The sequence below is a fragment of the Diachasma alloeum genome, unplaced genomic scaffold, assembly GCF_001412515.2.
Source record: "Diachasma alloeum isolate Michigan unplaced genomic scaffold, Dall2.0 Dall_scaffold_00176, whole genome shotgun sequence".
Taxonomy (NCBI): Eukaryota; Metazoa; Arthropoda; class Insecta; order Hymenoptera; family Braconidae; genus Diachasma; species Diachasma alloeum.
Genome location: NW_021680342.1, coordinates 5177791 through 5199455, shown reverse-complemented (window position 1 = coordinate 5199455; position 21665 = coordinate 5177791). Strand labels below are relative to the sequence as shown.

General features: G+C 39.0%; 6 protein-coding genes across 15 annotated transcripts in view; 3 read left to right on the top strand and 3 right to left on the bottom strand.

Annotated features, from left to right (window-relative positions):
- LOC107048582 (myocyte-specific enhancer factor 2) overlaps positions 1-3135 on the bottom strand; it is a 35052-nt gene extending 31917 nt beyond the window's left edge. Inside the window, exon 1 of one of the 6 annotated variants that reach the window (XM_015271880.2) lies at positions 1863-3135. The gene's annotated coding sequence lies outside the window, so the exon portion shown is untranslated. Of the gene's footprint in view, positions 1-1858 lie in introns of all 6 variants that reach the window. The other 5 variants (XM_015271845.2, XM_015271812.2, XM_015271853.2 and 2 more) reach the window with 5 other exon arrangements.
- On the top strand, positions 2449-6142 carry LOC107048627 (protein mono-ADP-ribosyltransferase PARP16). 3 transcript variants are annotated; one of them, XM_015271913.2, is made up of 7 exons: positions 2449-3427; positions 3700-4053; positions 4154-4309; positions 4494-4703; positions 4863-5028; positions 5107-5239; positions 5354-6142. In XM_015271913.2, exons 2-7 carry the CDS (start codon positions 3724-3726, stop codon positions 5511-5513), a joined length of 1155 nt encoding a protein of 384 aa, XP_015127399.1. In that variant the 5' UTR covers positions 2449-3427; positions 3700-3723; the 3' UTR covers positions 5514-6142. The 3 variants fall into 3 exon arrangements, with proteins under 3 accessions (XP_015127399.1, XP_015127388.1, XP_015127379.1); XM_015271902.2 differs by having other exon boundaries at positions 2449-3454; XM_015271893.2 differs by having other exon boundaries at positions 2449-3467.
- Positions 5555-7602, bottom strand: LOC107048641 (Down syndrome critical region protein 3 homolog). Of its 3 annotated transcripts, none has more exons than XM_015271944.1 (5): positions 7303-7602; positions 7089-7252; positions 6176-6668; positions 5982-6107; positions 5555-5788 (listed from the first exon to the last, which is right to left on the bottom strand). In XM_015271944.1, the coding sequence occupies exons 2-5, from the start codon at positions 7161-7163 to the stop codon at positions 5706-5708; spliced, it is 777 nt and encodes a 258-aa protein (XP_015127430.1). In that variant the 5' UTR covers positions 7164-7252; positions 7303-7602; the 3' UTR covers positions 5555-5705. The 3 variants fall into 3 exon arrangements, with proteins under 3 accessions (XP_015127430.1, XP_015127421.1, XP_015127412.1); XM_015271935.1 differs by having other exon boundaries at positions 7089-7242; XM_015271926.1 differs by having other exon boundaries at positions 7089-7232.
- A 141-nt stretch (positions 7603-7743) lies between these two features.
- LOC107048931 (G2/mitotic-specific cyclin-B) lies at positions 7744-11866 on the top strand. Its single transcript, XM_015272384.1, has 5 exons — positions 7744-7940; positions 9268-9855; positions 9936-10175; positions 10259-10377; positions 10479-11866. Exons 1-5 carry the CDS (start codon positions 7911-7913, stop codon positions 10720-10722), a joined length of 1221 nt encoding a protein of 406 aa, XP_015127870.1. The 5' UTR covers positions 7744-7910; the 3' UTR covers positions 10723-11866.
- Positions 11864-17857, bottom strand: LOC107048911 (putative elongator complex protein 1). The gene is made up of 5 exons (XM_015272361.1): positions 17239-17857; positions 15076-16008; positions 14790-15007; positions 14117-14517; positions 11864-13866 (listed from the first exon to the last, which is right to left on the bottom strand). The coding sequence occupies exons 1-5, from the start codon at positions 17689-17691 to the stop codon at positions 11906-11908; spliced, it is 3966 nt and encodes a 1321-aa protein (XP_015127847.1). The 5' UTR covers positions 17692-17857; the 3' UTR covers positions 11864-11905.
- Positions 16851-21556, top strand: LOC107048921 (N-alpha-acetyltransferase 35, NatC auxiliary subunit). Its single transcript, XM_015272373.2, has 7 exons — positions 16851-17786; positions 17883-18069; positions 18247-18308; positions 18540-19075; positions 19384-20658; positions 20731-20850; positions 20930-21556. The coding sequence occupies exons 2-7, from the start codon at positions 18011-18013 to the stop codon at positions 21068-21070; spliced, it is 2193 nt and encodes a 730-aa protein (XP_015127859.1). The 5' UTR covers positions 16851-17786; positions 17883-18010; the 3' UTR covers positions 21071-21556.
- The last annotated feature ends 109 nt before the right edge of the window (positions 21557-21665 follow it).

Below are 21665 nucleotides of genomic sequence, written 5' to 3'. Positions count from 1 at the left end.
AGTACATAGAGATACTTCGAAGTGTGTAGAGCTGTCGTTTCTGTTGCGTTTTTTCATTCCAGTTAATAGAAAGAGTCAACGTTTAGGTCACATACGTTGGGTGAAAAATTTACCATAAAACCGAGGACCCACATTGAATATTTCTTTGTACGATGAGACGAGGTCGTGGTCAAAGTTAACCCCAACTATTTGTTGTCCCATCGAGATATATTTTTCAAATGTTTTCTACATTCCCTTTTCATACTGCTCTCATTGTCATTCTCTAGGTCCCCTGATACTCTCACAAGAAGTATTGTGCTATCTGTTGCGTAGGTCTAGGTTCCCGGAGATCAGATTTGCCGGATAACACCTGAGATATTGATGATGCCTTTACGTAACTAATAGTGTAGGTTTTTTTTTCCTCTTGGAGAATAATGAACAATTCTCATCAATGAATTGTAGGGATATTCTCGTGATTTTCGTACACTTTCGTGATTATCAATTTAATCCAATGACCTTTTAATCTCACGTTGATACTCACAAAATAATACTCGTACTCGTCATATGCTTCAGTCAATAATGTTAACGTAACCATGGCACGCAATATTTGTTTTTCACGTGTGTTTAACACGAATGATCTGTGAAAAATACACATTATTCTTTTGCACCTTCGGCGGCACTTAGCAGTATTTATTTTTTTCAATGCGTAATGATTTGAATTTATGGATGAAATTTTTATCTCAATGAATTCGGTAATTCGTGGAACTGAACAACATGAAATAGGATTTTTCATTTTCATTCTGTTGAAATGACGACGTCCAATGAATAATTTCCCACTAGTCAGTGCGACTTTGAGCTTGAAACAAACCGAGGTTATTCCCATCGTCTCCAGACACCGCTCATTACTCATTGTTTCGTCATCAATAGCATTACAAGGATTTATTACGCGCTCAAGTCGATGCTGATGCATGTCTTTCGTTTGCACAGCGATTTGAATTAAGTAAGAATAATAAATAGCGCAGTTCTCTGCTGTACCGATGCAGTTTTATCCATTTAAGAGGCATAATACAAAAATGCTCACGCGCAGATGGCGGTATCAGACGAGCAAGAGATCTTTCTACGAAGGAGAAGAGAAGACGAAACGCCAGGAGAACTTGTGGTATGCAGCTCATCCAGTGAGACGTATGCACGCGATTCTCTGCCCTTTTTTTTTCTCAATTCCCTCCTTTCATCCTTTTTGTAACGCTCTTTCTCCCCGTTGGATTTTATCTCCACGCGGACGAACGACGAAAAATACAACACTATGTACTTTGACTTACGAAAAAAGTCATCGACATCGTCGGTATTTAGAAACACAAACATTTGTTTACGCTCGTTATTATTCATCGGATAATTCTCCCGCTATCTACTATCAGAGATTATTCATGAATTCTTTCCCCGAGTGTTTTAACAAGCGAATGACTATTTCATAATGGATTTCATTTGTTTTATCACTGTTGTGATAAAAATGTAGATGCTCCCACTCGTCAATGAGGGAAAATTCTACAGTTTGAGGGAGTCGAGATGTTCATTATAAACTCGAATAATTAACAATGAAAAATGCTCTCCTTCGTTCGATGATCTCTCGATCACCCTGAATTAATGAGCGTTATGAAAAATCACGAAGCTGTAAAAATACTCGTTTTAATTTCCACCAAGGCGGAATAAAAATCATGCAATAACCTGCTGCAATATAATGTCCTTAACTTTTGGTACCAAATACAGTCAATGTCATATCCCCCCCCCTGCCCCATGTCTGCTGGAGAATGCAGAATGCATTCCAGAGTGAATATTAAAAAATGTATAATTAACAAATTAAATGTCGAAAGCATTCACATACTCACTCAACGTTTTTTCATCAGTAATATCGTTCGTATTCCCTCAGATTAAACTCCAAAAAAATAACCGGCACAATTCCCGCGGCGTCCACCAACACCACGGGACTCTCCTCTTCTTATTCCTCGTGTCCACTACTGTTCTGTCTCTCTCGGCAACTCAACACTGAACCACTTGACTCTATACCCCTCTCACTCAATCTTATTTATACTTTTCCTTCTCTGCAGATGAAAAAAATTAAAAAAAAGGGAACTCAGTACCACCACAGTCAAATCATTGAACGAGAGGCACCCATCATCGTTCTCCAACACAATCGACTTGCGATGATATCATTTGTAACGACACAATAATAACAGAAAAAAATAGAAATAAAAAAAAATGGAAAACAAAAATCCAGGGATAACGTGAAAACGTTGAACTAGAATATTAGACACATTTGGATAAAAGATACAACACTTGAACAGCTCCCTCGTTTACTTCTTATATATATTTTTCTTCTTTTTCGTTTGATCAAAACCACAATTTTCGTGACGTCATGCGGGCGCGGGCATGCGCAATCGTATTTTGGTGTTTTTCCATGTACAAAGTGAAAAATCTCGGTTTAATAGCCAACCCTCTCGTAACAACAATATCACACGTGCGATTTAGAATCGTTTCCCCTCTTATCACAATAATTTACGAAGTATTAGCACACTCGATTATCGCGTTTATCGAATTTCATCGGCAATGTTTAGATTGTTGAGATATTTTTTTAACGTTGTGAGTGGGTTATGGTACGTGATTGGTCGGTCCCTCATCTCTCAAAGACACACGTACCATTATCACGTCGAAGCGGTTAGGTCGCCAACAAAATACCGAGGGCGATTTTGCAGAAAACCACAACCGTGCGCCGACATCCATCCATCCACTCCCACTTGTTAAGTGACGTACACTGACGTCATCGATAGTTTACCTTGAGGCATGACATTGAGGAGCATAGCTGCCAATTCACGGTTACAAAAAACACCACTTGTTTGCGAATTTTGGTTTTATTTTGGCGCATGCTAATGAGACTGGAGGAGGCCCATTGTTTTTGCTTTTTTTTTCTCGAGGCGACTGGGCTCTTTGACTAGGGGGAATTTTTTGTGCTTGACAAAATGGAGGAGCTGGGGTATTGTGAATGATTACACAGGGTTTTTCCGACTGATTAGATCCTCGTGATTGGAGGTTATCACTGATGGAATTGTGATTACTGTTTTCGTTTCTTTGCAATCGGGTTTTTGAAGAATACGTGGAACCTAGTGACATCTGGATCGTCTGGGGACATAGTTTTTGTCACTAGGGGCTTTTTGTACCGCGTTGTCAATAAACATTGGGGAATTCTGGATAATTGTAAACATTGTGACAGAGTACCTCCAAAAACCGGATCTTTACTGCTGAAGGTGAATGGGTGAGGTTTTTCTGGGGGAGGGGGGGATTTGTTTTTCGGTGGATCGTGATGGGAATTGACAAATGAAAAGTGGAGAGAAAAACAATTGGAGTTTGGGGGAGACGTCAGTCAGAGGAATATTCGAGGATCAAGGGTCATCAGAGGGTAATAAATGTTGTGAATAAATTTCGTGTAGGTTGAATGTGTAAGTATTTTTTATAGATTTTTTTTGAGTAGAGAAAATGTCAGGAATTTGTTTCAAGTCATTCAATTAATTAGGCAGTCGTGCCTCTGGACCATTAATCATAATTGACATTAATATTCAATGAAATTTAGATGATGAATTGATTAGAGGATCAATTCATTCAATTTCAACCCATGAATTTTCCCCCAATGACGGATGAAAAATGCTCACTCAACGTCAGACATTCTTTTAGATTTTCTTTAATGAACATCTGAAGATGGCTTGCTTGGAAACAACTCCTCAGATGTACAGCAAGTGGTGGGAGAAGAAAAGCATAAAAGACAAAATTAAAATAAATAATGTGAATGCACAAAATGACACGACATTGAATGTGGTCAGTGATGGGCCCTCGGTGAATTCTCCTGAACTTGAGGAATTTAAGAAGAAAATTCTGGCATTGAAGAATCTTCTGGATCATGACCCTCATGCAGCTGATTTCAAGTGGTCTCTATTCGTTACTGCGTGCAATACTTATCGACACGACAGTTGTTTGAAGCCATTCCCCCCAGCTTATACTCAGAATGAATGCAAAGATGTGGAGAAACTGGTGAGAATAATCATAAATGGGCAAAGATACTTGTTTCAAAGACACGCTTCCAACAAAAAAATTAACACAAATATCTTCTCGTTTCTCTGTTCATCTTCAGAGAAAAGTTGTGGAAGGAATTCCACCACTGGCAATTGTGTATCAACGATTGGACGATCCTAAACTGTATGAGGACCACAAAGAAGCTATTGAATTGCTCTATTGGGTCTTGATAACCCTTCGCGATCCCTATCTTAAATCCACCAAGAAAGAAAATGTGAGTTGATTATTTCACTATGGACACTTTTTACTTTTATTCGTGTTTAATTTTCAATTAAATTAACGAATTAACTCATTTAACGAATTATTGTATCAAATATGAATTGCAAATGTTCACTTCCATTCACTTCTATTTCACCTGTTCACAAATTTATTATTGAAAACAACGAATTTTCATCCAGTACGAGACAATACTGAGCAGAGTGCCATCCGAAGTGATGGTTGCAAGGCCAAATTTAATATTCCAAGTGGCAACTCCAAATCAATCGTCCAAGGAGGATCGCTGGAAAGCATCGATAAAAGGTCATTCCACTTTTTACGCCTACCATGGAAGTAGATTGGAGAACTTTCATTCCATTATTCATTATGGTATTCAGCAACACATGAGCCAGGTAAACGAGTTCTTTAAATACCTGGTAATCTGTCAACACTCATGAATATTCATTCGACTCAGTTCAGCTCTCGAACGGCAATAAAATAATGCTGAAATTATATTTTCGATGAATTGAGGAAATGTCCAGAATTATCGATTTAATCGATTGGTTTTTCAGCCAGGGCTCTTTGGAGATGGCATTTACCTTTCCAGCGAACTTGGAGTCAGCTTGAGGTTCAGCCCTGTGGGGTACGGCTGGGGTGGAAGTATGCTGGGGAGTGAAATGAGTTGCATTGCATTATGCGAAGTTGTTAATCATCCAGACGTGAAAAAAGGAGACACTAGTAATTAGGCTTCTTAATTATTTCAAGAAACTTTTTTGTGGCTTAGCATGGGCTAATTGCATGTTTTTTTTGTTGCAGACGGTGATACCCCCAAGGGCTTTGCCATGTCCGTCAGGGATAAAATTCCGAATAAGTATTATTTAGTTCAGAACAGTGATTTGGTGAGAATTCGGTATCTCCTGGTCTACAGTCAAGACTTCTGTTCATTCAAGTAAGTAATATAACAGACAATAAACAATTTTTTTTATTATTCTTTTCAGTTGAAAATTAAAGGATTCTTAAGAAATGATTTTTTTCTCTGAAACTTGTTCATGTTGTTTTATAGAAAGACTGAGAGCACTGGACTCGTCGGCTGGTTCAAACAGAACAAGTTCCTAACATTTGTCCTTGGATATGTTGTGTTATTAGTCTCAGTTGGATTGAGTCAAAATAGAAGTGTGGAAAAATACTACAGATTTTTCATTCAAAAAGTTGGTCTCGACTAACTGATGTATTTATCATTTAGATGAATTTATCGCCAACGAAATTAGGCAGTTTTTTAAATATTTTATTTTTACGAATATTTTCATTACGAATGTCTTATACCGCGCGAGAAAATTATATAAAACGGATAATGTACATTTTTATACAAATGACCTTTGTGGATTTATTAGAATTTACAAATTCGTTAGCCACCGTTAGTGACGACCGAGGATTATGGGAAAATTTTCCGTTACAAGGTAGTCATCCTCGAAAACGACGATCAGGTTCACTTCAAATTCTGAAATGAGAAATTGTGTCCATGAATTTATTTTTATATTGTTGAATTTCAGGCACTTTTATCATTTCTCAAAATGATAATATTAAGTTTTCAATCATTATCATTGAAGTTTAGGTAATTCACTGATATTTTAATACCAAAATCGTAACGTTTCAAGAATTTTTAATTTAAATGTTCTACCATTGAGTCTTACCAATTTTGAAGTTACTGGTGCTCAACGTCGGACAGGTGAATAATCTCGGAAATATCATGTAAATAGGTACGGGTAAACCAATGCAAACATTCCCCTCGCCGATCTGTATATTCTGGATTTCGGTTGCTGTGAATAATAAAAATGACCTCATGTTTTCAATAAAAAAACCGTCATTTAATGGAAGAAACCCTCACCATCCCTGGAGTATCCCTCAGCACATCCACAGGTCTCCACCCTCACCAGTTGCAGTTCAATGGACTTGATCGTTGTCTCACAACGTTCAATAACCACCTCTCCAGTGAGTGGCTCAGAGAGTTTGCAAATAACCGAATTAATCTTGCCAGTGATGCAGAAACGAGGAACATTGGCTCGATCTCTGATATTCTGCAGTGACTCTGGCATTATCTTGAAGTTGACTGTTTTACTCGACACTGGAATCTCCTTGGGCAGTCCCAGTTTGTTCTCCACCATGAATTCTAGGGACTTGCTGACGTCCTTGGCAAGGAAACTTCGTTTTATGTCGCATCGTATGACGTACTGAATATTAACGAAAACTCCGTGATAAGTTTCGTGTAGAGTTCTCGATCCACGAGGCTTCAGGGGCAGTTCAAAGGGGATTTCTGTTTTTCCACTGGGAATCTTTCCTGCCGGAGCTACTGCTAGAGTATATTGCACCAATTGTATGGGCTATAATTTTAAAGAAATTAACGAAATCAATGAGGGGACGGTGAGACATTTTTATTTAACAATTCACCACATTATTAACATCGCAAAAAATGCAAGTTTTCATTTTATCCCACTTGCGCTGACCCATCTTTAGAAATCAGTAGCGAAGTGGTAAAACGGTATAGGTAAGTCAATTTTGACTATTGACCAGTTTTCAATCAATATCTCGGAATCTAAGGGAGATAGCAAAATTTTTGTTCCAACCTTTTTTGTGGAGCCAATTGAGTGCTACAACAAATGTAATTACGAAAATTTCGCCATCTCCCTTGGATTCGGAAATATTTCTCAAAAACTGAACTGGGAGATAAGTCGACTTAAATCCTTTTACCACTTCGCTGCCGGAATTAATTTTGAGGAATTAGAAATTTATGAGGTCTATACCTTCACTGAGTTATAAAAAGCTTCAAAAATCCCGACATTTTTAGAACTCAACTGCAAATTGACTGATCCCTCCATCGTGAGGGAAATTCCATCGTGTTTGACCTCAGAACTCGTTTGGAGCAGAAGTAATCCAGCCACTGTTTCCTTGAATAACCTATTTGTCACTTTATCTGCAATATTTCTGTATCATCTTCGAAAATATTAAAATACTCACCCCTTCGTGGTAGATCTTACTCGCTCGCTTCAGCCTCACGTCTAAATTGATCGACATTTTTACCTAATTTTCTAATTTCATTAAACAAAGTGGAGATAGAAACAGCGTTTGACAGTTGCCTACGCCATTACAAAACACACCTGATTCTCCTCTTCTTCCCTTCGTCAATCAGTAAAAAATCTGATTATCATTCCAGTTCTCTTTCCATCACTGGAAAATTCCTGAATTTTTAAATAACACTGATTAGTAAATTATTATGATTGGATTTACGGGTTCCAGTGAACAACTGAGCAGCAAAAAACAATTTAACAATTGAAATCCCCGCGGAGAAGCCGCCAATCACTTGTCACCAATCCTCTCACGCCCTGAAGTTGCATCCGCCCTGTAGATGGCGGAAAAAACATCCGGCAGTTGTCCAATCACCAGTCAACTGCATTCATAAGGGCCAAACAAATTCAAATCGACGGAGTCGTTATTGGGATCGACAACGCTGTTCTGTTCAGAGCATTCGGTGGAGAGAGAGATCCCGACTCGACAAGAAAACGTTATCAGATATTCTGATTGCTCAGTGATTTGTGATTAGTAAATTAGAGGAAAAATAATTGACGATGGCGTTGAGAAATCGGGCGGCGTTTGCGGTAAGTCGATTGAAATATTTTGCAGGGAATTTTTTGGGTCTCGTGAGGGGAGTCGAACGGACGGAAAACGGTTGCTGGGGAGGCCAGTGGGGATGGTGTAACCGTCAAGGCGTTTAAATGCCCAGGCTTCTTTAAAGCCCATCGTATCGAACATCTCCGATGCCATCCCACTACTCAAATATTTTAATTGGTTTTTTCATATTTATTAAAAATAATTCAGTGTGAAAAATGGGGAAATTGAATGAGTACTTGGGAATTTTTTTCATTTCGTTTTTTAATTCCTGGAAGAGGAACGTGCTGAATGTGCGAGCGTCGTCGCCAGCGATTTTATTTTTCCTCGAGAAAAGGGAAATTGTGCTCTTTCTCTAGAATCCCAATTCCATGGGAAGGCTGGGGCATTTCTACCTGAAGCCGAAGGACGTTGTCTGTTTATAATTTTTTTTCTCCTCGTGTTTACCTCATTCCTATTCATTTCTCTTGGGACACTCTAGCATACAAAAGGAAATATTCGGGAGAGAAAGAGAGAGAGAGGGTATTGAAGGTGAAAATGAAATTCGAGATAATAGTCTCACCTCGTGCACGCGTATCCAAATTTACGGTATATAAGGGACAGGAAAAAGTTACTCTTTCTTCGTCTACCCTTAGATTATATTGGACAATATGCACACAAATTTATTTTTATATTGTTTGATCGAATTTAGAAGAAAATTGGGATAATGGACATTTCCATTTTTTTTAGCTTTGCAAATTAGTGAACTGATTATGAAATAAAATTTTGTCTCGTGCACGTTTTTTTAATTCTACAGGATATCAGAGTCTGAAAACAGTTTGTTTTTCCTCCAAAATTATTAGATCGGTCGAAAAATGTCAGAGACCTTCCACCTGGCTAAACAGATCGGGAAGGATATCTTCTGAAATGTTTTTTTTAGCATAAAAAAATAATTTCTTCCCCTCTTTGTAATCTGTTCGGGCTGCATTCAATTCAGTGACGAAGAGATAAAGTGGTACAAGTCAATTTTGACTATTGACCAGTTTTCAATGAATATCTCTGAATCTAAGGGAGATGGCTAAATTTTTGTTGTAAACTTTTTTGTAGAGCCGGTTGAGAGCTACAACAAATGTAATTACGAAAATTTCGCTATCTCCCTTAGATTCCGAAATATTCCTCAAAAACTCAACTGGAAGATAAGTCGACTTAAACCGTTTTACCACTTCGCTACTGAATTTATGAATTTATTTCTGACTTATGTATATTAATAAAAAATCAGGGATTCGTTCGATCGACTCAACGGGGCCGAAATTAATTAGGGAATAAAAATAATTACAGAACATTGGGAACCAAGAGAACACAAAGAACGTTAAATCTGCGGCAAATGCAGTCCCTGGACAAACGAGGCGTGCCGCCCTCGGCGAAATAGGTAACAGAGTTAACACTGTTCGTGGTACGTCGAATCTGCTGCCCAAGGCACAGAAGAAGCCAGTGGTCAAGCAAGAGCCATCAATAAAAAGTGATAAACCAGTTGAGAAGCCACCAGTACAAGTTGTCAAGGCAGTGCAGAAGAAAGAGATTGCACAGCCCATTGAGGTGAAGCAGCTCGAGCAAAAATTAACACTACACGATGAACCCAAGATAAAAATTGATGCATTCTCAGCTGATCTCTTGCACATCGAGGACATTGACGAGGCAGACAAGGGAAATCCAATTCTAGTCACAGCCTACAGTAATGATATTTATAAGTATTTGATGGAACTCGAGAGAGATTTTCCGATACAGTCGGGATATTTGGCTGGGCAGGAGGTCACACCGAAGATGCGAAGTGTTCTCATTGATTGGCTTGTTGAGGTACATCAGCAGTTTCATTTACTCCAGGAGACGCTGTACCTCACTGTTGCCGTTATCGACAGATTTTTACAAGTGAGACTTCAATTATTCTCTCAACCATCAATGAATTTATCATAATTTATCGTAATTAACAATATTGCAATTTCTTCCAGTCATTCAAGTCAATCAATCGACGACGACTCCAGCTCGTGGGGGTAGCTGCAATGTTCATATCGTGCAAATACGAAGAGATGTTCGCACCCGACATCGGTGACTTTGTATACATTACTGATAATGCCTACACAAAGACTGAAATACTGCAGATGGAATTGTTGATTGTTAAAACACTGGATTATTCCTTTGGACGACCACTTCCCCTGCATTTCCTGAGACGATACAGCAAAGCTGGACGTGTAAATATGCAACACTAGATCAAGTCTAGCATCAGTTGATTAATCTCAATAATAAATAAATCATGCTTTGTATTTTGTTCCAGGCCCTTCCAGTGCACCACACGATGGCCAAGTACTTCTTGGAACAGAGCCTGGTGCACTATGAGATGTGCCATTATCCACCAAGTCTTATTGCAGCAGCTGCTATTTATCTTGCCTTCTTGTGAGTGCAGCTATGTGAATTTAAAAAAAAATTTAATAATTAAATTTTTTTTTTAATGTTTCGAACGCCTGAATAATTTTCAACATTTGTTTATTTTTCAGTGTCATTGGCAATGATGACGAGAGTGGCAAAGTAATCTGGAGCAATACTCTGGCGTACCACAGTACGTACAAAAAGGAAGATCTACTGCCAGTTGTTCGTGCAATTGCCACGATAATAGTCAACGCTGACAAGAGCAAGTATCAGGCTGTGAGGAAGAAGTACGTGAGTAACAAACACATGAAGATCAGTCTACGTCCAGAGCTCAAGTCACCCAGCCTCCAGCTGCTGGCCAACTCCCAGTGAACCTCGAGTGACTTCAAATATCTGTAATATAGGGGAAGTTTATGTTTTTTGACTGAAAAAAAGATAAGACATTTTATCTGGGTTATTGAGGTTGGGTAAATCTGTTTGTTCAATGTCGAACGCTAGTCTCCACCCACTGGAGACAATAATTCTCGCGATCGGAGCTATGAGAGACTGTTTGATAAACGAATGAGATCCTTTTTTATACGAACGACATTTGACAATTTGCTAGTGAAACTTTTCCTGTTCAATTGGATGCTATTTCTCACACGGTAGACATTGCTTAAGACATGAGAATGGAAAAAATATTTTGATTCACTAAACTGTCGGAAGAAATTTTCGACAGTCAAATCATTTTTTTATTATTCTAATTTTAATGCTTCAGTAAATCCGAGTATAGAGCATCCATTTTTTTAGTGATATATATTATATTTTAGCCCCTATTTCAGAATACATATAACACTATACACTGCCAGATTGTTTGTTTTTTTTATAAGACTTAGTGTCAATACTTGTCTGTTTTCACCTTTGATACACGATATTCAATGTTGAACTGACGCTACAATGAACAATTTTTTTTATTGATGACTCGAAACACTTCAAAAGCAATCAATTGCATCTCTAATAACTTTGCAGCCCATTTTTTGACACTAAAATCAGCAACTACTCCGGTGTATGTTGATAACTCGGCTATTGAATTAAATTAGACGCAAATATTGCATGATCATTTCACAATATATCTCTTATATATAAGCGTTTTATTGATTGAATAATTATAGAAATAAGAAAATAATAAAATTGGCACAGTGTCTGAGATACCAGCGGAGAAATGCACTTGTAAATACAATCACTTTCGTAAGCTGCACCTTATGACATCTTTTATTGAAAAAAAACTATACTATTAATATAAGTCCAAACTTTCGGCAGAAACATAGAAGAAAAAGCTATTGTAATATATCAATAACAAATAGAAGAAGAACATTGAAATGAAAGCGCCGGACGATTAAAAAAAAATTCTGAAAGTTAATATAAATAAAAAAAACATCCTAGGCGATAAATAAACTAAAAAATCCATACTTTACCTGTAAATAAAAATTGCGATTATGTGCGATAAATTTTTGGATTAAAAAAAATCAGTATGTAAGTCTAAAAAAGAATATTTATTAGCCATACTCATCGATATTTACAATTTAGGTGTGCGTTTAACTGGTGAAAAAACATCTAGTTTCCAATTGACAGAAGAGACTTCAGGTGCATACGTGAATTTGGATTCGAGTAGTTTCTGGGGGTTCATCCTCCGGTGCCCATTGACCCTGCTCTCCACCTCCTCATTGTCACGTCTCGGCCAGATCTCGTCCCTATTTTTCTCGATGACCTCAATCATATCAACAAGTGCATGCTGCAGTTTCTCAGCCATTTCATCAAGATACAAATTGAGTAAAACTCGGTTCACAGCGACGACCTCCTCCCTCTGTTCATAAGTATCAGAAATGATAGTATGGAGGGCACGAACGAGTGCCAGATCTTCGTATACACTCCCTTCTTTGATGCTCAGCACCTTCTTCTCCTGCTTTCTCCGATTTTTACTCGACCTGTAGCTCCTTCCCGAGCTCCTCGAGCTTCCAGAACTGAGGCTGGTGTTGGACCCAGCGAGGCTGCTGGTGTCACTCAGTAAATCACTGATCTCCCCCCCAGCGCCGTCCTCCTCCTCAGCGAAAGCCTCTTCGGCCTCCCTCCTGGCAATTTCACTCCTCACAATTAGCAATCGTTTTTTGTACTTCAAAAACTCTTCCCTATTCTCCGATATCTTGGACAGCAGCCATGCAGCGTGCTCCTCCACCCCTGGCTTCACCTCCGTCTCAATTAAGTCCAATCTGCCATACGTATGCGCTATTCTCGATGCCTCCCTCCACTCTTTACCTCTACACATCAACGAAACAGCATCCTCCTCGGATTTGAGGTACGCCAATGATATTTCCGCAGCATCACGAAATCGTCTGTCCTCAATCATCTGACGCACAAGAATCTTATACATTTTGTTCTTCTCACCAGGATTCAAATCCATCTCAGTGGTAATGATAATGGCATCCTGCCAACTGCCGGATATTTTGTAAAACTCAAAGGCACGCTCCAGGTTGCCACTGCGATGGTACATCAACGCAGCCTCGCGATACTTTTTGTTCCTCCAAAAGTATTCACCAGCTATTCCCGTCACTTTTCTGTACTCGTATGTGTCCCTCGGGAATATCTTCACAGCTTTCACGAAGAGATTGTGGTTCACTATCAAGTCAACACACTCGTCGAATTTGTCCAGACGGTGGGCTATGTGCTCCAGGGCTGCTTCGTATCTCTTCAGGTCCTTATTGATCTTGAATTTTCGGTAGTGCTCCTCCAGTTCAGCGAGGTTGTTTAGGTAGGGGATGTACTCTTTTGGGTCCTTCTGGGACTTTGAAGCCACGAATTTGGCCAGATCGAGGTCGTACATACCCAGGGCTATGTCGTAGAGAACGTTGATGTCCACCAGGTACTGGAGGTACTTCAGAGCCTCGTCTGCTGACTGCTGACGACCCTCTTTCGTGCCCTCCTTTGATTTGAATTCTTTCACTTTCTGGAGAGCTGCCTCCAGCCCTGATACTTGCTTGTTCTTCACTAGGCACGTGAGGATCGGCTGCACTAGATTTCTCTTGTCCGCTTTCTTCTCCATAATCTGTCGCAGATGCTGACAGATTCTCTCCACTTTACGACCGTCTGGCTTCTCGAACTCGTCTCTCCTAGCTGCATTCTCCTCTTTCGTGTAACAATTTCGGTAAATCGTGTCGGTTACGTCTTCCTCGACCAACTCGGAGATGAAGTAATTCAGCCAGCAGGGGTTTTTAATGTCGTCTATGAACTTCTCGGCGGTGGACATGAACACTCGAGGGTTGTGGTCGTGGATCAGATTCAGATTTATTCGTTGTTTTCTCATTATGTCGAAGACGGTGAAGTAGTTGAGGGAAACCAGATGGGTTTTGATTATGTGGAGGGACATGGAACGGGGCTGAACGGTCTCGAGGTTTCCTCTGGGCATCTGGAGAATTGCCCTGTCGTCCTTACGCATCGCGTTCACTAGACTCCCACCTCGTTCCATTCTTCTTAAACTTAATCCTTGAAAATAAAAAAAAGAAGAGGGTTAATTATGTTTTTTTACGAAATGACTGAACATTTTACGTATTATTATATTTGACTTGAGATTATCATTTTGATAATGAGTGGTTTGAGGGCAAAATGTCAGAAAGTATGAAATTATTTTGATAATAAGCGATTTTAGAGAAAATTTCTGTGAGGTACTGAATTCATGGTAATTGCAAAAAAAGCAGAAAACATGATTTTGTGAATAATGGTGGCAATGAATTACCTGTGCTGTCGTCAATATCAGTCCCCCATGATTTAATCGACAACGTCGATGTCGAAAATTTCGAAAAGCCAAGCTCATTCATCTTGACCGTTACCAATGTGTGCTGCAGAGTTGTCAGCAGAAGAAATTCCGAATGAACGCAAATGCTGGTAACGTTATTAGCGACTTCTGCGCCGTCAAGGAAGAGACTGTTTCTGCTACCAAGTGCGACAAGTACGTGTCGCATACCGATCCTAACGGCCTCGACGTGGTCACACAGTTCTGGTAAAATTATTTCAGTTGGTGTGATACCCTCACCGTGGGTGTATTTCAACACACCACTGTCCAAGATCAGATATGCTTCGTTTGGATCGGTTGTGGGGACGATATGATGTATATAGCCGTCCATCATCAAAGCATCACTGTTGACCAACAATCGAGGTATTCAAAAGAGTCAATTAAGAATACAGTTGGAGTGGAAATTTTATGCTGTTCAATTGAGTGGATTGAGGAAGTAAATTACTACCTTGAGGCTCGCAAAATGACTGATCGACACATTACTGAATAAAAAATTGAATAATTAATTCTGAAATTTCGAATTAGATGTCGTCTTCCTTTTATCATTCAGATGCCAATTGCAAAACGTAAGAAAAAGGGAATTTCTTTCGCAGCACATTCTCGAATATACAATTACCTGACAACGAGTCTTCCAGTCCCTCTCTCCACATCCAGTTCCTCCATCTGAACGACGCAAAGGTAACTTCGTCCTTCGACAGCAGCAGAGCATAAAATTAGATCGCCCTTCAACCACACAAAATGATGCATAGTATATCCCAAACTCTTGTCCACAATCCTCGGAACCTGCCACTCCAAGTCAAACGTCTTGGCATGCCTGTACCCCAACAAGCCCTCCTGGGAAATGACGAGTTAATCAATTGGCATGGACTCATGATTATGAGAAAATAAAATGCAATATTCACCTCTTGATGCACATACAGTGCCAATTGATTATTCTCCACGTGTACGAATAGACAATTGGAATCAAGCCAGTGGAGAGTATCTTTGCAACAAAGTGGTGCGAAAAAACAGCCATTAGTAGTTCCACTAATCTGAAGTGAGTAATGTGACATGGGGGGTGGCACGATGCCCACTTTGAAAGCAGTCAGGAGGACTTTATCACCGTCAGCAACACCCACGACAGCTTTATCATCATCAGAAAGTCCACGAGTGCGATCGATTGACCATCTGAATGTGTAAACCATAAAGTTGTCCCTCGTCAGGACAATGAGACGTTTTTTAGCCCGAGGAATTGTGCTCCAGGTGAAGAATACCAAAGGGTTCTCCTCCTTGAAAGGAATTGTCTGCTTCAGGTACCAGTGGTAATTATTTTCAGTCCACAGCTGCAGAAATGTCTCCTTCTGATCGTACTTCTGTCCCCAGATGGTCAAAATCTCCGAGTCTGGTGACCACGTGATTTTCTTCACGTGAATCTCGTTGGGCAGGAATGGAAGAGAGAACTCTCGATGCTTGAGACCATTTTTCTCGAAAAGCGCTGTGACGTGTTTGTTGGGAAGTCTTTGTGTGGATGCCAGTAAATTACCAGATGGCTTCCATGACAGGTTCTCTTCTAAGCCACTCGTCAATTCGCTCGTCCACTGGAGTACACCCTCACGGTTGAACACTTTGAAGTGCCTCGCATTGTCTGACTGATTCAGAAAAGTCACAGCGAATAGGGTACCGTCACCACGCCACGTTACTGAGACCGCACCAGTGTCATTCTCAGTTTTACCTATTATTACTGGCTTTGCTTTCGCTGCTGCTTTACCCTCGGTGCCATGGAACTGGGTCTCCTTGGCTCCCCATCCAGCTGTGATGAATTGTTTCTCTCCGAATTGGTCGTTGGTCAAATTTACCTGATCAATTGAAGGGGGGAATTATTAACATTAGGAATAATTGCTTCAATTTCCATTTAATAAATGGGAATAGATGTTAAATGTTAAATTTATTCAATAATTGATAAATCTCCCGAAGCAATAGATCTGCATTTTCTTGTATTTCTCTCTAATGTTTTTATTTCTCTCAACAAATTTATTTCTAGTCTGCATGCAACATTCTTGAAATTGCTAATGCATTTGATTTACAAATTTACCCGATGAATTGAAGAAGGGAAAACATTAACATTATTGCTTCAATTTCTGTTTAATAAATGGGAATAGATGTTAAAATTTATTCAATAATTAATAAATGTCCCTAAGGAATATATCTGCATTTTCTTGTACTTCTCTCTAATGTTTTTATCTCTTTTAACAAATGTATTTCTATTCTGCAAGCACCATTCTTGAAATTGTTAATTCATTTGATTTACAAATTTACCTAATTAATTGAAGGAGGGAAAATATTAACATTAGGAATAATTGCTTCAATTTCTATTTAATAAATGGGAATAGATGTTAAAATTTATTCAATAATTAATAAATGTCCCTAAGGAATATATCTGCATTTTCTTGTACTTCTCTCTAATGTTTTTATCTCTTTTAACAAATGTATTTCTATTCTGCAAGCACCATTCTTGAAATTGTTAATTCATTTGATTTACAAATTTACCTAATTAATTGAAGGAGGGAAAATATTAACATTAGGAATAATTGCTTCAATTTCTATTTAATAAATGGGAATAGATGTTAAAATTTATTCAATAATTAATAAATGTCCCTAAGGAATATATCTGCATTTTCTTGTACTTCTCTCTAATGTTTTTATCTCTTTTAACAAATGTATTTCTATTCTGCAAGCACCATTCTTGAAATTGTTAATTCATTTGATTTACAAATTTACCTAATTAATTGAAGGAGGGAAAATATTAACATTAGGAATAATTGCTTCAATTTCTATTTAATAAATGGGAATAGATGTTAAAATTTATTCAATAATTAATAAATGTCCCTAAGGAATATATCTGCATTTTCTTGTACTTCTCTCTAATGTTTTTACCTCTTTTAACAAATGTATTTCTAGTCTGCATGCGACATTCTTGAAATTGCTCATTCATTTGATTTACATTTCGATATTTTAATTTAACATGTAGCATAGAACCCCCCAAAATAAACCAAAATCTATTTCTGTAAAATTTCAAACTGTCTCACCTTGGATAACACTTGGAGATTGGACATCATAGTCGTGACATTGTCACTCCCAGTCACCAAGACGAGTATTTCCTGGTCTGGGCTCAATTTAATGCATTTAATTCCCTCTTCGATATTCGCGACGACTTCCTGATCGAATGGCCACTCTGGGGTGACTTTGACGAATTCCCCTGACGAGTAGGCACAGTACAAGACTCCATTGTCACTCCAGTACTCCACTCCAACCGGTCTGGAGTCGCACTGGACATCAATGTTTTTTTCAATCGCAATTTCAATTTTTTGTTTGCAACTGATGACAAAGAGGTGATTCCCCTCGAGTACGAAGATAGTGTCACTGTCAGGGTCATTGTTGCAGATGAATTGTTTATCGAGAGCCTCCAGGAGTTCTGGACATCCAGCCTCTGCCTCCCTCAAGCCTCTGATGCTGTGATACAGAACAACTAGATTCCTCATTTTACAGTCTCTTGGATGAAAAAAAAGGAAAAGGGGAATCAGGAAAACGAGGAAGAATTCTTCATTAGTTTTTCAACGAAAATTGAAAGTGACAGGTGAATTTGGCTCCAAAACACTCCTACGATAGGTTACAAACACGTGGCCACTCCAAAAACACACGTCGATAATCGAGAGATTGCACTTACCCACAGGAATAGCAAAATCGACGGTAGAGACACGAATTTTTGTCGACTATCTGTCAGAGGGGAGCTGCAACCACTTTCACATATGTTCAACACCAGTGTCTTTATAGCCCCTTTTGATCAGTCTAGTCCAAACAATGGCGGCCTCGGTGGACGAGCAAATTTCAGTTGATATGAGCGATGATAAAGAACCCCAGTAAGTCCCAATAACTCGCACTCATTGCAATTTTAACTCAAAAATCACATCTCTTTTCCATTTATTTATTCATCCATTGTAGTAACGATGAAATACGTTATCGAAAATTAACCTTTTTGGTTCTGTCATTGTATCAGTAATTATTGCCCTGAATTATCATTTATTTTCTTCCTGCAGGTTCGAACAAGCCACTTTCAACTGGTTGGATATCACTCATGAATTCTTTGATGCCATAACAGGTTCGTAGAGCACCAGATCAATCTCGAGTTATTCATAAAAATTGTGTAATTGTACGTGAGAGTTTAAATTTTTCGGTTGAAGGACAGTGGGACATTTTTTCAAAGTCATTGGGCAACTGTCTCCATCAATTCGCAATTGAGTGGTTATTGAAGTCATGAGAAATACTATTTCTGTCGAAAAATGCCATTTCTCTGCTCCGAACTATTTTCATATTCACATTTTTTCCACAGATCTTGAGCTTGGTGAACTACTCCACGATGAATTATTCGGTCTCTTCGAGGCAATGTCTGCAATTGAGATGATGGATCCAAAAATGGACGCTGGAATGCTGTGCAATCGTGGGAGTAATAAACCCTACACGTTTGATCAAGCTGTCGAGTCTGGCTCCATTCGTCTCGATAATCTGACCCCATCAGAAGTCATTGGTATCATTGACTCCACTTATGCCTGCATTGTATCGTGGCTAGAGGGTCACAGTCTGGCCCAAACTGTCTTCACTAACCTCTATTTACATCAGCCTGGACAAATTGTTGATAAACCACTGAAGACATTTTGTTACGCAGTTTATAAAATTATTGAAGTTATCAAAGATGCTATTAATAGAGCTATGGTATTCGAGGAGGAGGATTTTCAGAGTGTTACCTATGGCTACAGACTCCAGCAGGATATCACTGAGCAGAAAACAGTTTCGATGCTCAAGGAGGTGGAGGAGGACCTGCATAGGAAGAGTAGAATTAAACCTGTTAATGAAGAAACTGAGAGAGAGGTAAATTAATAGGGGAGGTTCGGGTGAAACGGACACTTTTGACTTTTTTAAAAATGTTAATGAGGGGTTGATGGGGGGTTCATGTTGATGAAATTTGACACTTTTTTCAATACAAAGCACAGTTCTTTCTATTTGTGACGAGCCTAAACTGAGCTCAATTGATGAATTTTTTTCTGAGTTATGAACAATTTTAGAAAAGTCTAAAGTGTCCATTTTACCCCACCGTCCCCTAATGAATAAATGAAAGTTTAAAGTTGAATATTCTTTGCTTAAGAAATGCTATTCTATGACATAAATTTTTTTTTCAGTATAATGATGGTCTCGCTTTGTATGCCCGAATAAGATTCACGAAGATGTTCTACCAGACAGTCTCCTTGATGGGAAAGAAGGAGAATCCCTCGCAGAACCTCATAGAGTGCCAGCGTCTCCTCTCTAACTGCTCGGACATGATCCAAGTGATGTTGAAGACGGTGAACAGAGGTGAAAAATTCGACGAGACAGCCAACCACCCCACGATGATGGGTTTCGACCCAATGGTCAATCAGAGGCTGCTTCCCCCAACATTTCCCCGCTACACGAAGATAAAGCCACGAGTCGAGGCACTGGAGTACATAGACGAATTATTAAACAGATTAAAGACAGTGACAAAGATAACGAGTTGCACTGGCTTCCACAGTGCCCTAGATTTCTTCCTAGAATTCTCGAGAACGAGCCCCTGCATTCTATCAAGATCAATGCTGCAGATTGTTTATTTACCCGGTGGCAATAGAGTCTTCGGGGTCAATACGTTTACAGATTTCTTGAAAGATGCTGCGAGAAATTTCTCAGCACCGCCGGCTCTATTATCCAGAAGTACTCTCCTCCAGAATCATCAAGCCAGAGAGTGTGTCGAGTTATTTTTCTACCACTGTACATCATTATTCGGCAGTTTATTGCAACTGAGTGGGCACAATAGGGCGAGACAGAGGGACAAGTTGGCACATTTGCTCGAGGATTTTGCAACACTTCATGACGAGGCAGAACGCGTTGACCGACATTTGAATACTTTATCACTGAAGAATGACTCGTCACGGTCTCATTTAGCGTGTTTCGGTACATGGATTTTTTATCATACACTCAGAGTTATGGTGATGTATCTGCTGAGTGGATTTGAGTTGGAATTGTACTCGGTCCATGAGTATCATTACATTTACTGGTACCTCTATCAGTTTCTGTATGGATGGCTGGTCTCCGCACTGACTCGTGCTGATTCCTTCCTCATGGAGCAGGACATTCACAGTGAGATGCATAAAGGAAGAGGTGGGAAGAAGAGTGCCAAGAGCAAAAAGAAAAAAATGGCACCGAGGCCCTACAGTTTGGAGATACTCATGTATCAGGTGCTGCAAAATCTCTGTGGGGGGTATTTCAAGGCCCTCGTTGGATTCAGAATGGATGGGAAGATTCATTTTCCAGAGACGCAGTTTGACTCTGAGAGGGTCAGGTATGAGCACAGATTGTTGCCTTTCTCTTCGTTACTCATCCCTCCTGCTGCTGACTATCAGAAATTCCTCGAGCTCACGGACTCTCATGTCGATAGGAAAAACGTAAGTTTTATCACTACCTCATTCATTCTTGATTTTGGAAAATCTTGTAATCGTAATTCTTGTGTGAAATAGGAAGCTGTTACGAGTGAAATGCAGTATTCCTCTGCATGCAGACACTTTCATCGCGCTAAGAACATGTTAGACTGTGCACAAACTCTATGCCAAGACAGGAATGCCACAACCGCTAATGAGGTAATTGTCTGCATTCTTCGAAATTATGACAAGATACAATTTCATGAAATATTTATTTATTGTTTGGTTTTATTTGCAGATTGTCGATCTTCTAAAAGTAACAAAAACAAATTTCATCGTCGTAAAACTCCTGGCCGACGGCCACAAGAGGGACTCCAAAGAACCTCCAGTCTTCGATTTTTCATGTCATCAACATTTTCCACTAATTAAACTCGTATGAAATTAGGTCAAATGAACCACTGACTCCCAATTCATTTAAATTTCAGTAGTTACGGTATATTACATTGAAAGCAAATCTAGTAATTTATTTTTTATGAATTGTGAATGAAACGATTGCGAGGGAGAGAGAGAGATAGAGAGAGATTGACTCACTAGAATTTCAGTCCACTAATACATTTGTTCTCCATAAGAAACCCAATTCCTCGATTTCATAATTTTTTAAAAACCTAGGAAATCGTGTTGAGCGCGAACCAAAAGATGCAGTTTTAAATCGAAAGGAGAAAATTAAACTCTAATGTGAAATAGAAATATAGAGCCATATAAATAATGTAAATCAATACTACAGATCAAACTATAAAAAACATTCAAAAAATTTGTTCAACTTTTTCGTGTGAAGGAGGAAAAAAATCGAAACTGTGAACGAGCAACTCTGCTTATAAAAAAATGGAAAAAAAAATAAGAAGACTGTTGTCAATTTTCTTTGAATAAATAACAGATTATAAACAAAAGCAAAACAAATGGTCATGGAATGAGTCACACTTCCTGTCATTCCCCATCCGTGAAATAACCCTTCCAAATAAAACCCATTAATCCAC

Excerpts from the sequence above, each read along its gene's own strand:
- LOC107048627 (XM_015271913.2), top strand. The coding sequence starts at position 3,724 with ATGGCTTGCTTGGAAACAACTCCTCAGATGTACAGCAAGTGGTGGGAG. Across the intron at positions 4,310-4,493 it reads AATCCACCAAGAAAGAAAAT|TACGAGACAATACTGAGCAG; the intron begins GTGAGTTGATTA and ends ATTTTCATCCAG. Across the intron at positions 5,029-5,106 it reads CGTGAAAAAAGGAGACACTA|ACGGTGATACCCCCAAGGGC; the intron begins GTAATTAGGCTT and ends TTTTTGTTGCAG.
- LOC107048641 (XM_015271926.1), bottom strand. The coding sequence starts at position 7,359 with ATGTCGATCAATTTAGACGTGAGGCTGAAGCGAGCGAGTAAGATCTAC. Across the intron at positions 7,233-7,302 it reads GTAAGATCTACCACGAAGGG|GAAACAGTGGCTGGATTACT; the intron begins GTGAGTATTTTA and ends AGGTTATTCAAG. Across the intron at positions 6,108-6,175 it reads TGAGGGATACTCCAGGGATG|CAACCGAAATCCAGAATATA; the intron begins GTGAGGGTTTCT and ends TATTATTCACAG.
- LOC107048931 (XM_015272384.1), top strand. The coding sequence starts at position 7,911 with ATGGCGTTGAGAAATCGGGCGGCGTTTGCG. Across the intron at positions 7,941-9,267 it reads GAAATCGGGCGGCGTTTGCG|AACATTGGGAACCAAGAGAA; the intron begins GTAAGTCGATTG and ends AAATAATTACAG. Across the intron at positions 9,856-9,935 it reads TTATCGACAGATTTTTACAA|TCATTCAAGTCAATCAATCG; the intron begins GTGAGACTTCAA and ends AATTTCTTCCAG.
- LOC107048911 (XM_015272361.1), bottom strand. The coding sequence starts at position 17,691 with ATGAGGAATCTAGTTGTTCTGTATCACAGCATCAGAGGCTTGAGGGAG. Across the intron at positions 16,009-17,238 it reads ATCTCCAAGTGTTATCCAAG|GTAAATTTGACCAACGACCA; the intron begins GTGAGACAGTTT and ends TCAATTGATCAG. Across the intron at positions 13,867-14,116 it reads TGATATTGACGACAGCACAG|GATTAAGTTTAAGAAGAATG; the intron begins GTAATTCATTGC and ends TTTATTTTCAAG.
- LOC107048921 (XM_015272373.2), top strand. The coding sequence starts at position 18,011 with ATGGCGGCCTCGGTGGACGAGCAAATTTCAGTTGATATGAGCGATGAT. Across the intron at positions 18,309-18,539 it reads ATTCTTTGATGCCATAACAG|ATCTTGAGCTTGGTGAACTA; the intron begins GTTCGTAGAGCA and ends TTTTTTCCACAG. Across the intron at positions 20,851-20,929 it reads ATGCCACAACCGCTAATGAG|ATTGTCGATCTTCTAAAAGT; the intron begins GTAATTGTCTGC and ends TTTTATTTGCAG.